The sequence below is a fragment of the Pseudonaja textilis genome, chromosome 4 (assembly GCF_049901715.1).
Source record: "Pseudonaja textilis isolate UNSWEBS1 chromosome 4, rPseTex1.2, whole genome shotgun sequence".
Classification (NCBI taxonomy): domain Eukaryota; kingdom Metazoa; phylum Chordata; class Lepidosauria; order Squamata; family Elapidae; genus Pseudonaja; species Pseudonaja textilis.
In genome coordinates this window covers 41,770,869-41,789,292 of record NC_141993.1, presented here as the reverse complement: position 1 = coordinate 41,789,292, position 18,424 = coordinate 41,770,869, and the positions used below count along the sequence as shown (strand labels likewise).

Here is an 18,424-nt window from a genome sequence, read left to right as displayed (position 1 = left end):
AATTACCTGAAGCCAGGGATTCTTGGACTCTTTTTTCTTCTACTGAAAAACTGCACATCAGCAAAAAAAAACAAACCCAAAAAACTGTATTTCCTGCTCACCTCAGATAGAGGCACAGTTCAGGTTTTCATCCTGACCTTAACAATGACATCTGACTATCCAGAAGGGGGCCTGGGATAGGATCAGTTCTGTTCCCTTTTCCTGATTCTGTATATGGTTCCAAGTGAAAAACATCTCTTGCAGATTTTAAGGGTTTGAAGTATTGTGAAATTGAATTTTAAAAAAAAAACAGAAAGCAAAGAATCCAATTATCTGATTCAGAATAAAATATGCTCGACTCTTTACATAGCCTTTAGCATGTCTAGTTTTTCCTGTATATTTTACTTCCGAAATAGCTGATACAGCCCACATTCAGTAACTACAAATGCTTTTTTAAAATAAAGCAAGCGTAGTGCCCAGTCCAGCTTGGCATAGTAGCAGACAAAGGATTAAAGACCCCTTGCCTTGCATTAGGATTTTGAGCCAGATAGAGAAATAATCTTCGTGTTATGTGCCGTGTTTCAATCATATTAATTAAAAGCATCCCCTCAGGTATTATTTGCTCCAGGAAAAAAACTGCCACTGTTAACTAATACTAATGTTAGCTGTTATCCTGGAATAAACAGGAATTTGGAAGAGGGAGCAGTATTATTAATGAGGCCACATGTGGAAAGAATAATTTAAACAAATACTTTTTGTATCATGATCTCGGTTTTGATATTTCTCTTTCTTGCTACTTCTTTTAAAGAAATAAGCCATGGGAACTATAGTCACACATTTCATTTACTTTGGCTCCCATCCATCTGTATTCACTTGGAAAGGGGAGAGTTATAAGAGCAGGATACTGGGAATACTGGATGGCTGTGATATTAAGGGGCCCTCTATATAGAACAATTAATTCATTATTAATATATCTTTCTGGTGTACACTCACTTTCCATTCATATGTAATTCTATCATTCTGCGGGTATTCTAAAAGAGGTTGATGAAAAAGATAATTTATTGTGACATTTTTCTCTTTTGCCAATGATTAGAGTTATAACATTGGATATAGCCATAAAGTGGTGAACCCTAGTTTATTAAATAATGCACAACTGACTGTATTTTTGCAACATAGCAAATTATAAATCAAGGGTTACAGATTTCTACATATTGAACCAAGATCAAATAAAACACATTATTATAGTAACAGATCTGTGAAAATGATTGCTGTCTAGGCTAGAAAATACAACAGATTCTGACTACAATGGAGTTTTTTTTTTACTTGACATCTCTCTCTCAATGGCATTGGTAAGCTTTTCAATGGGCCATTGTATCACTAAGGTATCACTGTTTTTCTAGTAGCCTAATTGCGTGCAAACAAAGAGGAAGTGAAATGTAGATGCGGTTATTCCGATTCATGCACCAGAACACTGCTTAACAGGTTAAGTTGGCTACATCCTCTTTCTCCCACTGCAATCTTATACACTGTACTATTAACTCATAATTCAATCTTTACATTTACTCTCATGCTTATTATATCATATAGAAATTATCTTCAGGTTATGCTGCTTTATTCATTTATGAAATCCCTATGCTATCATAATAAGCCACGTGAGCTGGCCAGAAGACAAAAAGAAGAAAATTTCCACCACACCATGTCCTCTGCAAAACTTTCTAGGGAACAACTTGGAAACTAATGGAAGATAACGATATGAATGTCTACCAATCAGTTAGAGCGGAGACCTAGGACTAGGAAGATCCAGGTCCAAGTCCATTCTTAAGTTATTTAAAGGTAACTACCAGTAGTAACTTTGGAATCAATTATTATCAAGGGTCAGAATCAAAAGAGATCACCATTAAAAAATGCCTTGACCTTAGGAGGAAGGGCAGGACACACACCTAAGAAATAAATAAGCAATACTGATCTACATTCCTTCTGTCCTATGTGTGGACTTCCTGCACAGCAGCTGTTGGCTTCTGTGCATGGAAAGGAGAAGGCCCTTGTCCTTTTAATTGCCTCAGGCAGTAAAATGTTTGGGAAAGCCAGTTTCAAATCTAAAACTCAAACTGCTGGCAAAAGTAAGGGCAGTCGAAGTGGACGAAAATTCCTTTTATCCCCAACACACCTGCTGGACCGCAGTTTGGAGAAGATAAAAAGGTAAATACAGCATTGTTCCTGAATGGAAACCCCCCCAAAAAAAAAAAAAAATTCACTGTTTGACCATGGTTGATTGGCAAGCAAGAAACGACCCAATACAGAGCACAGGCTTTGGAACTCCCCAGACTTTTCCTATCGCCTCATTCCACGAAGTAATGTTTGGCGCTTCAGCTCAGGTGGGGGAAAAATAGCGGAACGTGAAGAAGCTGATCCGGAGCAGTATTGAAAATGAGTCGCCCCTCTGCCCGGCCTTGCAAACACACCAACCAACCAACTCTGTACTGCCTGGAAAAGACGGCAACAATTTTGTTCTTGAGAGTCACGCGCGGGTTAGAAAAAGGCAGCGACAACTTTGAAAGCCGGCTGCCCTCGTCCACTCTCGACACACACACACACACACACACACACACACACACACACACACACACACACCCTCGTCCACTCTCGACACACACACACACACACACACACACACACACACACACGACCACTCCCTCCCTCTCCCCCGCTCTCGCTATTCTCTCACAGACCGGCCGCTCCGCCGGCCAGAGACGGCAGGAAAAGCGACGGCGTGTTGCGGCTCGTCTCGTTTCAGCCACGAGGAGCTGTAAAAAAAAAAAAGGCTGATTAATTCACCCTGCCTGGCCAGGAGGACAGATCCGCGGGAGCAGAAGATGCCCCAAGGACACTCCAGGGGCCGCTCCACGCCCCTTCCCGAGAGCCGCAACCTTTCAACGCCGCCCCACCTACGGGACTTTCCTCCGCGGGAGCCAGACGGCAGGCAGACCCTCTCCGAGCCCTTCCCGAAAAGGCTTCCCTCTGAACTCCCTAAGCCGCCCACAGTCTCGGACAGGAGGGGCGGCGCGGGGGAGGGAAGACACCGCTCGAAGGGCTCCCCGGGAACTCGGCGGGTCGTAAAATCCTTGAGAGCAGCGCCGCCAACCCCTCTCCGAGAAGGCCGTCCCGCGGCTCTGCCCCCTCGGTCACCGGGCGAGTCCCGCTCCGGAGGTAGCGAAGTGGCTGCTATTCCAGCCGCCCATTGGTTGCTGGGCGCCTGACGCGCGGGCCACGGGGAGGTGTCCTGGACGCCGGAGCCCGCCGGAGGAGCGCTCGCAAACATGCTGCAGCCTCTAAGCAAGTCGGTCGCCCTTCCGACGGCGCTGGCGTGGAGAAGGACCCGCTTCGCCTTCATGCCTCCAGCCTGGATGCCCTAAGCTGACCCCTTTGCCTCGCTGCACAGCCATGGGAGAAGGATGGCGCTTCTTAGAGGATCGCCCTCCCAACCGAACGAACTTGACGGCTCAGGCTGGCCTGAGACCCCTCAACACCTCAGCAGACTTGGATCTACCTGGCAGCTGGAAAACGGAGGAGTTGTCCCAGCAGTGGATGGTGGGCATGAGCCTCCTGATGTCTTTGATGGTGACCTTCATTGTAGTGGGCAACGGTCTGGTGATTGCGGCCATTGGGAGGACCCAGCGGCTGCAAACCCTCACGAACGTCTTCATCACCTCTCTGGCTTGTGCTGACTTGGTGATGGGCTCTGTGGTGGTGTCCTTTGGTGCCACCCTAGTAGTGCAAGGCTCTTGGCTCTGGGGCTCCTTCCTGTGTGAATGCTGGATTTCAGTGGACGTCTTGTGTGTGACAGCAAGCATAGAGACCTTGTGCGTCATTGCAATTGACCGTTATTTGGCCATTACTTCGCCCTTCCGCTACCAGAGCCTCATGACCAAGAGACGTGCCAAGATCATCGTCTGTGTTGTCTGGGCCATTTCTGCCTTGGTGTCCTTCTTGCCCATCATGATGCATTGGTGGAGAGATACAGGGCTTGAGGCTAAGCACTGCTACGATAACCCCAGCTGCTGTGACTTTGTCACCAACAGGGCATATGCTATTGCATCCTCCGTCATCTCCTTCTACATCCCTCTTTTTGTTATGATTTTTGTCTACATTAGAGTCTACAGAGAAGCCAAGGAGCAGATGAAGAAGATTGATAGGTCTGAGGGCAGGTTCTACAATAATCACCAGCAGCAACACCAGCCTCCAGTCCACCAGCACCTGCCTATCTTGGGTAATGGCCAAACAAATAGGAGAAAAACATCCCGGATTCTAGCTATAAGGGAACAAAAAGCTCTTAAAACTTTGGGCATCATCATGGGGGTTTTTACTCTCTGTTGGCTACCGTTTTTCCTGGTCAATATAGTCAAAGTCTTTAATAGAGGTCTTGTACCAGACCAGCTCTTTGTATTCTTCAACTGGTTGGGCTATGCCAACTCTGCCTTCAATCCCATCATTTACTGCAGGAGCCCTGATTTTCGTAAGGCCTTCAAAAGGATGTTGTGCTGTCCTAGAAAAGCAGATCGGAGGTTGCATGCCAGCACTGGAGAGCTCTCTCATTATCCTGGAGGTTTCATCAGTACCCTGGGAAATACAGCTCCATGCACTCTTGGAGGGACGTGGTCTGATTACAATGGTGGTATGCAGAATGGAAGTGACTCCAGCTTGGAGGAAGGGAACAGTAAAATCTCCTATTCAGAGTCCAAGGTATAAAGGGCATGTGGTGAGTGGGATAAAAGAAATGGGAGGATATGCTGTATATTAGGAAGCAAGAAAGGAAGCCAAAACAAGATAGGAGAGGGAGGGAAACCCTTAAAGGAACACATTGGGAGTCTGGCTAATACTCAAAACTCCAGACTGACTTTTCTCAGTTGGAAGAAGATATTATTTACCTGAAGCACAAAGCAGGTGAACTTGTATACAGAATACCTCTTATCCAAATGGAAGGAAACAGAAGAGTGACTGACCACTGGGGAAAAAGAAAAAGAAAACTATTCATTTTCCAAGTCATTCAGCATTTGGATTATTATTTTTGGATTGTATGCTGCAAAGGTGGCAGTGGGGAGGTTAGGTAAGTAGGGCGTGGTATGCCAGGAAAGGAACAAAAGCAAGTCGCAAGGAATTGGTCAAAAAAATGTTTCAGGAAAAGTTGGATTTCTAGCAAGGGTTCAGCCAAACTATAATGGAAAAGCAAGGCAGGGCACTTCTGATAACTGAAGGAAATAGGAAGAAGCCCTTGGCTGACAGTTTAATTTTAGAGCTAAAGATAAACGCCCTTAGTTGTTTTTACTATTATCCTGTGTGTCAGTAGCACAAGCAGCCTTTATTTTTTTTTTGTTTGCTTTTAATTTATTCAATCCTTGAAAGGAAAAGAAGAAGTGCTGGCCACCTGTTTATCTTTCCTGAGATCATGTGAATTTCAGGCAGGAAACAACTTTAGAAACCATGCTTAAAGACTCTTTGGAATAAGCCATTGAAATATTTTCTAATGAGTTTTATTACACAGTCTGATCACCCAATGCATGTTTAGTCGGAAGCGAGTTTGATAAAACTTGTTCCTGTATACAGTTGAGTGCTCATTAGCTTGTAGCCTTGAAAACCTACATGCTCCTTAATATCCAAGAAGATCCATCAAAAGCACGGCTAATGGAGAGTATTTTGTTTTGATCCAATTTCTCTTGGGTTTGATCCTTTCGCCCAGTGATGTCAGGGGTGAGGGATATTACTTTTCTTATCATATGAGACATCAGCAGTAAGGCTATAAAACATCTACCTCAAGCTGTGCATATTGTACAGGGAAAATGTGTTTATATTAAACAGCTTATTTATGTATTATTGCTAGTTAAGGGTTTTTTTCTTTTTTAATAAAAATAGAGTCAGGAGTATCTCAATAGACAAATTGTTCACACTGAAAAATGGAAGAGAAAATTTGGCTACAAGCACCAGATATATGACTGCACATTTGAAAAGAATGAGAAATGCTTTTCCCCCTTTTGCACAGTATTAACAAAGTTCTCTCTGTAAGTCTTTCTCTCTTACGCACACACACAAACACACACATTCTTATAGAAAAACCCACTGGAAAACAAAGTAGATTCCAACTTGATTTCTACTGCTGGCTAATGGTTATTTTTTTAAAGCAATTTTATGTGATTTAATGGAGGTACTGTAAGTATGTTCATACCCAAGAGTTTCTATTAGTAACTTCTCTAACTCCCAGAAAATTATATGAACGTTTTGTGAATTTAATGCTTCATTGTCTTTCTCCGTTTTTACTTCTGTGCGTTTGTGTATCTGTGTGTCTGTGTATGCGAGGGACTATTTGCACATGCATTTTATATTGTATTTATATTCTTTGGGTGCCGTTTACTACTGTATGTCATTGGTCTACGTGCAATAAAAACACTGCAGCACAAGCAAGTGTATTTACAATGTGTCTTTAAAAGTGCAGGAATTATATTCATTTTTGATTAAAAACAGTGACTGTTTTTCTGGAAATATAGATCATGTTACCAATACGGTTGAACTTAATGGCTTTTCCTGACATAATTGTCTTTAAAAAAATAAGCTTGCTGTACCAAATAAGGCAGCATTCCAGTTACACTGAAGACTGTTGACTTCTCCTGAAATTCCAGGGCTAAAAGCAAATCATTTCCAGCTTGCCTATAATTAAATTTAGCTACTTTTTATAGGTTCTTTTTATCAATTTAATTTAGTCTGATAATAAGAAAAACTGGATGAAATGGCTGGAGATGATGCATAAACAGTGTGGATTTCATTTGAGAACTATTAGGAAAGAGAGATTAACTGTGCTTTGAGATGCACAAGCCATACATTGTTTGTGTACAATAAATCATACAGATGTCTAGTGATATACTTGAGCTACATGATAATCCATAATACCGTAAGATTTTAAATAAGTCCAGAATAAAGGGACTTTTCTAACTGCTTTACTGCAGTGCCTCTTTTGAAAAGTTGCAGTACAATAGAACAGAAATTACCATTAAAATAGGAAACAAATCAGTTGAGAAAGACAATCTGTAATTATTATGAAGTTTTTCAAAATTTATTGCTATTTTTAAATAGAAGCTGGTGATGATTAGAGTGTTATTTAACCTTTGATCTTATAATACTAAGAAACTGTCCCTTCAAAAATGCAACCATTGCCATCAGAATTTCAAATTCATGAGTGAGTGAATGCCAGCTTTACTAGCAATGTAGTCACTGTGTTTAATGAACATTTTGAATAGACTAGTTTGATTATCTCGCAATTTCTGATACTTATTCATTGATGTCATTCCTGACAGGACTTGTCCACTTTCATTAACAGTAAAGCAGAAGAAACTCAAATGAAATGTTATGCTTTTGGAAAGCATTGCCACCTAAATGGCCTCATGGCCATTAACTATCAAGAGAAAATATCCCCCCCCCCCCCAAAAAAGAGGAGGTAGCCTATCATTAGCTGATGTTGCCCTGAATTCATGATTTGGAGTAATCTGTTGAGACCTAGACAATGTTGAATACATTTCAATAAAACTATACAGCATACCAGTCAGGATAAAATAATTGCTTGTGCTTTTTAACTATGATTAGGTTTGACTTTGAAAGACAGGTTAAAAAAAAAACATTGGATCAATAGTTTATAAAGCAATAGTTTAAAAAGCAGAATGCTGCCTACTGCATTATCCTGCCCCAAGCTGCTATTCTCTAATAGCATTGGGATAAGAATTCCCAATCAGCAGAGCCAATCAGAATTCTACCTGACAATTCTAGAATTTCTCATGACAGCATGCTGGAAAGTCATTTGTGTGGAGAAGGCTGATATAAAAGATCTCCACGCAATGCTTATAGATGATATTGTAGACACCACTATGAATTGAGATTAAGATTATTAGAGATGTCATTGGTGCTGTCCACTTCTTATAATAGGTGGCCCTTGGTTCAGAGATGGTATTCAACAGGTTCTGACCAGTGGAAATTTTGAGTAGTTCAGAGAACCAGCAAATACCATCTCTGACTGGAGATTTTACATTATCCTTCCCCTGCCATGCCCACCAAGCCACGCCCACAGAATCGGTAGTAAAAAAATTTGAATCCCACCACTGCCTTGGTTCCATTTTTTTGTTGATTCCATTTTGTTCTTGATTTTCCTCTGAACAGCCTTAAGTATTCTTACGTTTACCATTATATTAGAAACACGTTGTGCTATGTACTAAGTTGTGTTATAGCTCTGAGCTTGTAGCATGCTCCTTGGTGTAGGTTTATATATGCTTCTTTCCGTTTCATTCAATACTGAAATTAAAATATGGGGGGAGAGAAGGAAACAGATAAAACTGAAGTGATTTTTATTGATAATAATGGACCATGAGAAGATAATTGTCAACATATTCAAAAATGCCTTTTTTCTGACTGAAGGATCATGTACTATATCAGGTTGTGAGGGAAGCAGTCTAGAGAGTATGGTGTTCATCACTTGCCTTGGACTATTTTAAATGTACTAAATAATCTGGGCCTCATTTGGCAGTGGCTGAGTACCACCATGTCATAGAGCTTAACACGGATCAAAACTTGGCCCTGGAATTTGTCTTCAGTGCCAGGCTGGAGTCACTTGTGTGGACTACAAAGTTTTGGAATGCTATGATATTCACACAACACTTACAAAAAATACACAGAGTTGGTCCAGAGAAATAGGTTTTGGTAACTATGGAGACTGTACTGGCAAAATGCCAATGAAGCGTGTTTTTTGCTGATGTATAGAATGTGATTAATGATAATAAAAGCTTTTCCAGTTATTTTATGTACTTTGATGAGAAGCAATACAAATCTGCATACATTTGATACATCTATTGAAATTTACATCCACAGATTTACCATAGACAATATGGCCAAAAATAAAATCTTGCACACTGAGAGGCCTTCCATCCTTTTCAAGTACACAGGCACATTGGCTGATGTATACAGTTCAATCTTTGAAAGCCAAATAATTAATGTTGGTAGAATTATTGTGAGAAGTAAAATGAAATCAAAATTGTTCATTTTATATTGCTGGCTGGACATTTTTAGTTATGTTGAAGCTTAAATTTGGAACTGTTAATGGACAGGGCTCACAATTCCAGAAGGTGTGGTTTGGAAACCAATTTTTCTATCCAACCAAGTCTTTCATCTTAAATTGCTATAGGCTTTCAGAACTGAGAGGAGTATTTTGGGATGAAACCAGATGTAAGAAGTCAAAAGGCTATTGTGCATGAGTGGAAGAATCTCTCCCTTCATTTAGATTTGGATAGATGTAATGTCATTTCCATTTCAGAAAACTCTGAAAACATTATAATATAGGTGAGGAAATATTGTTTATAGATAATATTTCTGTATTTGTAGTATAGAAAAAGAAATATTCATTTATAATCAGATACCATCCCTACCAAAATAAAGCTCTTTCTACAGTTATGTGGGTTCTCTGCTTGTTTACATGTGATGCTTTTTTGCCCTGTATTAACACCATTTTTAACAGCAAATTCAGCTGTCCAGGAAGGGTGTATGACACAAATCTGTAACACAATCATGGAACGCACATGAAGAAATGCATTTTGTTGGAAGGCGCATCAGAAATTTATTGCTTTCTGAATAGAAACAAGGGAAGTTGCTTATCCCAGGGGTGTATCTACCGACTCTCCATTGTTTTATACCTGATGATGTCTGGAGTTCAATAAGGACTTTTCAACCAAGCTATCATCCTGTCCTCATGTATATTTTGTAGGAAGGCTTTTCTCTTGATGTGACAGTATTTCACATACAGGTGATATTGAAATATTTTCAGATAAGTAATGTTCCATGTTTGCATTGACTTAAGCATAGCTTGGTGTTTAGCTTATATACCTCAAGTCAACAGAAATGCTGAACACCAAGTAGCCTGAACTGGATGCTTTTCATTTTGCCCTAATGTCCTTTATGGTGTAATATTTTCTTCTTCATAACATTGTAGGAATGATCAGAAAAGTCACCATTCAACGCAGCTGTTAAGCTTTTTACAGCATCACTTAAATTATATGCTTTCCTTCCACTTCCCCTTGCTTAGATGCTTTACATGGAATTTGCTTAGAATCAATTTGAGAACAAGGAAGTACAAAAAGCACCAGAAACTAATTTCCATGCAAAGCCATATCACAGTCTCCAATATGGAGACTGTAAAAGGCTGGCCTTGCATTTGTCTAAGGATATGAACAACATTGGGTGAAGGTAGGTCACTTGTCATTTGAGTAAAATATGTGCCTTGCTGTGATGCAGAATTATTTCAATCAGTGTTGGGGAATTTGAGGCTCTACAGTCATTGTTGAACTATAATTACCAGCAATCTCATGCAGCATGCTGGGAATTTGTTAGTCTGGGACACCTACAAGACCATTAATTGCCCCACCCTTGGTGCTACTTTTGCCTGTAATTCCCCATTTTTCCCTTGTAAATCTAAATTCTTGAAAGTTTACATTTGGTTTATTAAGTTTCCAAATGACTCATGAATATTAAGACTATCGGTCTATTAAGGATAATTTAGTTCATTAAATATATGAGTTCCATTGAATTAATTGATTAATGGTGCAATCCAATAAATGTAACGTAGGAACGGAATATAGTATGGCATGGAAAGTCTTTACCTTGAACTGGAAGGCTTTTTTATGTTCTTATCTCATGTTGGAGTAAATTTCATTGAATACAGTCCAGGTTATAGGGCTTTTTTTAAACATTCAGGTATTCAGGTTCATTTCTTAATAAAGTTATTTTAATTTATCAAATACGAGTCCTGGCTCTGGTAAATACAATTCTGGTGTTCCAACTATTAACAGAGAACAGAGAGGTTTTTTATTTTTTTGGAATCTCTGATTTTGTTGAATATAAATTTGTGTGCACAATTTAAAAATTCTTAAATGAATACAAAATTTGGGAAAGTGTGAGTATGCATTTACTAATCTGATTTTCCTATATTTTGGTTGGTTTACCCATGTGAATTGGTTTATTCATGTGAACATTGTCACATGAATTTCTCAACCATCATAACTCATAATATCTATCTGTATGGACAATTTCCCAGTCAGTTAATGATATAAATTGTATCCAAACTAACAGTGAATTAATCTGACTTATATAATCCATTGTGCAAAACCATTTGTTCCAACCCAAAGATTAATACAGAGATTAATAAATAGTATGTTAGCTACAATGGCATAGAATGTACACCATTCCTGGAAAAAAAAATTAACCTTCTGCAATGGCTATCACAATGGGCAACCTAAAATTCAGTTGTTGACTTGGCTAAATTTAACTCAAACTATGCATTAACTAGCAAACTTTCCCTACCTCACTAGGTTGATGTTGTTGTGAAGAAAAAAAATGTGGAGAAGCATCTATGGAGTATAAACTCTTTGAAAATAAATGTGTGATGAGTCCTCATTTCCTAAATCATTGAACATGTTCAAGGAAGGATACATAACTCAAATGCAAGTGAGATAATTGGAGAGTATGCATACTCTTGCAGGACTATCTGGTTGGAGTTTTCACTGATACTCTACAAACATGTATCATTTTCCTTCCTCCCTGTTGCTAATTCATCATGATAAACTAACTAATTTATACATCAAGATGAGCTTAGTTGAGCTATGAGTTTGTTGGACACTTTTTGATATGAAGCTCCAGCTTCATAATAAGAAAAAAAAAAGACAGTGCCCTAGTGTAGTAACATTCTTGGAGCATCATTTTATTTTTAACTTAAACATTTTGTTTATAACTTACTCAGTCTCAAAGATTCAGAATGGCTGTTAACGAATTTAAACCATGAATCTGTATCTTTTAAAATGCTTATCTGCAAAATGCAGCTCACTAGCTGTTCCTAAGATGACTCACAGCACAATCCTATGGAGTTCCCTGAGTTTGTTCCCAGGTAAGTGCAGAGGAATATTGCATCTTTAATCCTGTTATCATCTGTGAGATGACATTTTCAGAAGTCCAGCTAGGGTTTATGCTTTTAATTACAGAGGCTTATTAAACTTAATGTCCTGTATTACATGTACAACTAAGGCTGGTTTTATTTGTCTAGCATTAGTTTCAAAGAACTGTCAACTAAATAGAATTAAACGTATGGATTCTATCACAGATTTGTCTCCATGTATACAGGAAATATGGAAATACTTTATTCTGGGTTATTATTTCAGTACAGCATGTTCTTAAAAATGAAAAATTATGCCCAAGAAAGAGTTGCAGGACAGCTGGAATAGTGTGAGGCACGGAATCCAAACATCCATGATGGATCTCTTTGAAGCAAACCAGACATAAATTAACAAAGGAGCTGTAGTCAAAAGTGCAAAAATATCACATACATTTGGATTGAAGTTTGGATAACTAACAGAGTGAAGAAACAAAAATAATAATAAATCACAACCAGCAATCACAGCAGCCGAAATATGTTGACCTTAATAGGTGTTCTTGTCTATTTCCTTCCATTTAAGAAGGATTAATACTGTAATATCTAAAGCATATTTAATAATTAATGCTTCTAACTTTGTAAAAAAATATTCTCATTATAGCCTGTACTTTGTAATAAGAATGTTTTCTGTCTCACAACTATGTTTTTAGTTCCTGATCAAGTGTTTTCCCCCCTTCTGTTTCACTTTGTGATATCCTGATCTATTCACACTGACTATTCTATTCCAATAGGATATGTGATGAGCTTGAGAATTATGTTAAAATTATTATCACTATCCCTTCCTTTTAGACCCCAACTGTATGTCCTATTTCTATAACTTAATTCCAAAGAAGACTTCAAAATTACCTCCCTGTCGACTTTAGAAGTTATATTCCACGTGGCAGGAATGATAATGGGAACAAGAAGAATACCATGAGTTTGGATCATTGCTAAATGCATGAGCCACTGTATTTTTGCCAGTTTCTTTATTCATATCGACACCCATGTAAGCAGAGCCAGAATGAGCATGAAAATATATTTGGCGTCTGTTTTTTGAATTAGTCTGATCCAACAATCCTTCATCTCCTGTAGGAGTAAGTGGGGCATTTGGACAAGTGTTTTACACTTTCAGAAGCAGTTTAGCCGAATAATGCGAGAAAACAAAACTGCAGTTAGTTTTTTTATTAACAAATATACAAAACATGAGCTTTATTCTGTTAATTAGAAATAAACTGGTAATAAGCAATAAATGAGCCTTACTGAGAGTAAGAGATAAGTAGTGAAGCAGAAATATCTTCAAGGGGGATAGGGGCTCAGAAGAATGAAAGTAGCATCATCCTATTGTATCAGCCCTTTTGTAGATCTTTATACAATGTATATTGATAACAGATAATAGATAATCAGAGTTGGAAGGAACCTTGTAGGTCATCTAGTCCAGCCCCCTGCCCAAGCAGGAGCCCTACACCATTTCTGACAAATGGCAGTCCAATCTCTTCTTGAAAGTCTCAACTGATGGTGCTCCCACAATTTCCGAGGGCAAGTTGTTCCATTGGTTGATCGTTCTCACTGTCAGAAAGTTTCTTCTTATTTCCAGGTTAAATCTCTCCTTGTTCAGTTTCCATCCATTATTCCTCTTCTGACCTACAGGTGCTTTAGAAAATAGCTTGACCCCTTCCTCTCTGTGGCAGCCCCTCAAATATTTCTATTGTGTCTCTCTTCACTAGACTAGCCATGCCCAGTTCCTGTAACTGTTCTTCAAATGTTTTAGTTTCCAGTCCCCTAATCATCCTGGTTGTTCTTCTCGTACTTTTTCTAATGGTGCCACATTGCAATATACATTACACATGTTTTTGAAATGGATAGATATTATGGACAAGTAGCATGACAGTGCCTTTGCCTTTTTGATGAAAATAGCAAGAGCTTGTGAACACCCATATAGTGAAGTTTCCAGGAACATGAATGGTTAGGATAAGGCTGTGGCCACCAGCAAGCTACCATTGATCCTGAGTAATGTCAGAGCTGTTTATTATAGATCTGGTGCCACTTTAAGCAGTGGCCAAACTTGATATAAATGTTGTTAACTCAGTTTGTCATTACTATGATCACCATTTCACAGAAAGACAAATCCATGTTGAAAGGTTATGAGAATATTCACAAGACCACAGAGAAACCCTTAACCTTAAAGGAATGAATCATAAGCCCACCATATTTTTGTCTTCCTTAATGGAAAAAATATGTACTTTCTTGGAGAAGGAGGGGTTTGAATTCTATTTAAATAATATTTTTTTAAAAAATCACTGAATTATTCGAAATGGTAACATACAGAGTAATGGCCAATTTTCAGGGCACCCTTAGATGAAGTGTTAACCTTCACCCTGAAAATATACAAGGAAGTACAGGAACAGAATTTGCCAAAGTGGTCAGGGAATAGTAGACATGACTAGCTAAGCCACACACATTAGTATGCAAAGAATGCCTATTGGCCTTTGTGATATCCATGGGGTACAATCCAATCAATCAATTATTTGCAGCAGCCTGTACTATTTTTATGTAGACATACATTTTTCACTGGGGACAACTATAATTTCAAGTACAAACACATAACATATATCTATGTTATTTCTATGAATTCCTTTCTAAGCCCCATCTGAAGCTTAGATTTTATTAGTAACTTCTAAGGACATCAGCTTTTCTACTTTAAGGCATTTTCTCATCTGGGTAAGTGGGTGGATTTCCTCTTTTGTTTTTTTTAACGTGTCAGGTTGGATAAATAGGCTCTTAGGTAGAGACAAAGAAATCTGCATTGAGCTTTTTTATTATGCACTCATAATATAGTGGCATTAAGGATTCATTTAGAATATGATATACAGAGTAATATAAATATATGTGTGTGTGTATGTGTGTGTAAAGTAATGTAGATAAATAAGTATTGTATTTTAACAGTAGTATAGTAAGTAAGGAACTAGCAAATTAGCTGCAGATGTACCTATGGTAAATGAACTTAATTGTTACTAAAGGACATACACATTGCTGTGATGTCGTTGTAAGATGTTAGAACTTGTTTTCTCTTTTTTAAATTTTTGAAACTTTGAATAAATTTTTTTTTTTAAAGGGACTCATTTACCGGCACAGATTCTCAAACACTACAGGAAAAGAGTAAGTTTATAATTCCAAAATAGCAAGTCCATAACATTTAAATGTGTTTCCTGAACCTACTGATAAAGTTCATGAAATGAGGTTGAAAGGCATCCTTTTATTGTTTTGATTTGGAGAATTGCTGTGATTGATTTTACCATGGTTATCTCAAAGCATTTTGTATCTCTGCTGAGCTGCTGTGTCTCAGTACAAAATCAGCAACAACATTAGCTGGTATGCAAGAGTTAAAATAGCTTAACATCTTGTTTGTTGGCTTGTGATAGGTGATGGGCTGGGATGTAATTATCATTTGAGTAGCAGCCAGCTTTGTACTAATCAGAAAAAGAAGACATGTTCTACTGGAAGGATTAGACATCTAAAAATAGATCTGCAATGGTCACATCAGCAAGTGAAATGAAAATCTTTCACACAGCCATCGTGGCAAACAAACACACACTGTTAGTATTTCAATTCTTCTTGGACAATCCAGTTTGCCCAAACTCTTCTCATGCAATGCATCAAAAATATAGTATTATGAGATTCTTAAATGGTGTCAAGTAGTTCTCTCAACAATTACTATGGTTCACTGGCTTGCATTCAGAAGCTGAAAAAGTCTCGAAGGGTGAAGGAGGAAGTATATGTACTTGCTGTTGTATAAATAATAATTTGGCTTTTAAAAAACCAGGAACACTATTCAAAGTAGTGCTATTAAAACATATGAGTTTTATTTTTCTAAAGAAACAGCTCACAATAAAGACAGCAGTCACTTGCCTGATTCAGCCAGCTAAAAAGCAGGGGGAGAAATATTATCACAATGATAAGAGATATCCATCCAAGCAATCACAGCGCACGAAGAAAGACAAATGTTTGCCTTTAAATTATTATTTTCTTATGCCAGCTGGCCTTTTGCCCTCTCAAATGTCTCTAAATTATGACATATGAGTTATCAGGAATATCCAAGATTAGATCTCTGAGTATGTTCCCTTTTTTCATGGAAAGTGCCATGAGAGCAAAGACACCCACTACTTCATCAAGTGTTTTTCCTCTGGTCTTAGTCTAATTCTGCTGTGAAGCTTCTAAAATGCAGGCCTAGTGCAGAGACCTTGAATTTCCCCCCCCATCACACTGGATAGTGGCGGAGGGGAATGTGAGCTCATAGGGAGAGATCTAAAAAAAACAGCATGGGGAAACTATGACCTTCCTGCCACCCACTGACAATACTCCCCCAAGGACCCTTTCATTCTTCACGTCTGCCTTTAGCTGAATAAAAACACTTTGGAAGAACCAGTCATGAATTTGCTATATTGCATCTATTTGGTTAAGCCTTCTGTAAACACCCGGGTGAAGAAAGCGTTTAGAAAAGAAGCTCACAAGAAAAAGGAAATTGAGACTGAAGATGCTCAAATTTCAAAAGGAGAATGCAGAATTTTCTTTAATAACGTGTTAAGTTTAGGCAAGTTCTTGGAAAAGCATGCAGTAGCTGATTCTGTCATGGCTGAATTCATGTTCAAAACTTCCCTTAGTCAAGACTCAAGACAAGAGTAACTGCTTTGACGTATATGGAAATCCGTAACAAAGAATCCATAATTCCCTCTGGTCATGGTGGATAGGGCCAGAATGCTGAAAACTTCTCAGAAGAAAGATGAATTGTTTTAAAGGAACTAAATACTTAATAGGTAGGAAAGATTTTAAATTGCTGCTGCATTATCCTGCATACTGTGAATCAATAGTCTGTTGGCCAAGTTTTCAAAACGGAGGCGTTCAATTTAGGAAAATGAAAAATGAAATTATTCTTACATTTGTAGTTTTTCAGGGCTCCTGGTGCTCTCTGAGCTTGATTGTTTTCTTGGAGATGTTTCTTTACCCAAACTAAGTAACATCATCAGCTATAGTCAGAACAACCAAGCTCAGAGAGCACCAACGACTTCTCACCCCAACCCCGAGCTATAAATATTCTGCTTTATGGTCCTCTTTAAGTTTGTGGTTTTTGATACTCCTGGAACATACGTGTGAAAGAGTGAATAGAGTTTAAAACCAAAAGCAAGTTACTGGACAGTGCATAGAACTGGAAGTCCTTCCTTACAATTGCAATCAAACCATAGTCAGACTTAAGCTAATAAATATACAAAGAATCAAATGGCTTTTTAAACTATTTATTTAACTTTAAACGTATTTATGAAGTAGCACTCCATTCTCTGGATGCTCAAGATAATAATATAGATTTAGATAAGCCAGGTGACATTAAAAAGAGTGGTTTCCAGAGGTCATTAAAATTATATTATGGGATTAGTTGTATACACAAGGGGAAACTTTGCAGGATTCTGTTTCAGAAGTGTAGATTAATTTCATTTAAACCAAGAGTACACTAAAACCTCAGTTTTATAGACCAACTGGGGAAAAGGATTCCATTAAGGTAAAATGTTAAGCCCAAATTTATGCAATTTATGTCATATATACCAGTTTATACCTGATCTGTGCAATTAAACATAAATTACTTCATTATGCAGATGACATAAATTATATCAATTATCCAGGCTGCTTCAGGAAGACTTTGTCCTTTATTTAAAATTGTATCCATTCTGTTTTACATCTGTTCAACATGGTGCTATAAAATTGAACATTTACTGTACTGTGAATTGCTTGAAGAAACCTAGAAATAGCTGTATCATTATATAGAGTAATTATGAATAATCAATAAATATGCTATGAAAAACTCTCCCACTTGATTGGATTCATGAGAAACAGGTAATCTTAACAACAACTTCACAGACATTGTTTTTCATATACAGATATAGCTTCCATGGAAAAAATGTGTGTGGTCATGATTCCAGTGTTTATTTAACCACAAGGATGTACATCAGCAACACACTGTATAAATCAGTAATAGTGACTCATGCCATGTGTTGTATAATCATTTCAGTTATTGGATGGACTGAATACATAATAAATAAATAATGATTTCCTGTTCATTTCACAAGTAATCATGGAGTTGTTTTCTTCATCCATGTAGATCAGGGGTGTCAAACTCATGGTGGTGTTGTGGTAGTGTCACGTGATATATCAGGACTTTTTCCCCCTTCACTAAACTGGCCATGGGCATGGTCAGCATGTGACGCATCCAGCCCATGCGCCGTGAGTTTGACAGCCCTGATGTAGATGATCTCTTTGCTTGCTACTTTTTAGATATCATTTAAACAACAGCATGTGTAAAGCTGCTTTAGGAAACCTGGCTTGTGAAATTTCTTAAGTTTTTTCTTGGTGGCTTCTAAAAACTTGGTGGCCATATTTTGTCTATTAATGAGTCTATGTTTTATACTTACAAATGCAGTC

General features: G+C 38.2%; 1 protein-coding gene across 1 annotated transcript; it reads left to right on the top strand.

Annotated features, from left to right (window-relative positions):
* Positions 1–2,796: 2,796 nt before the first annotated feature.
* Positions 2,797–6,428, top strand: ADRB1 (adrenoceptor beta 1). The gene has a single exon (XM_026704814.2). It carries the CDS (start codon positions 3,421–3,423, stop codon positions 4,723–4,725), a length of 1,305 nt encoding a protein of 434 aa, XP_026560599.1. The 5' UTR covers positions 2,797–3,420; the 3' UTR covers positions 4,726–6,428.
* The last annotated feature ends 11,996 nt before the right edge of the window (positions 6,429–18,424 follow it).

Bases quoted from the DNA above. Each gene is read 5' to 3' on its own strand.
- ADRB1 (XM_026704814.2), top strand. From the start codon at position 3,421: ATGGGAGAAGGATGGCGCTTCTTAGAGGATCGCCCTCCCAACCGAACG.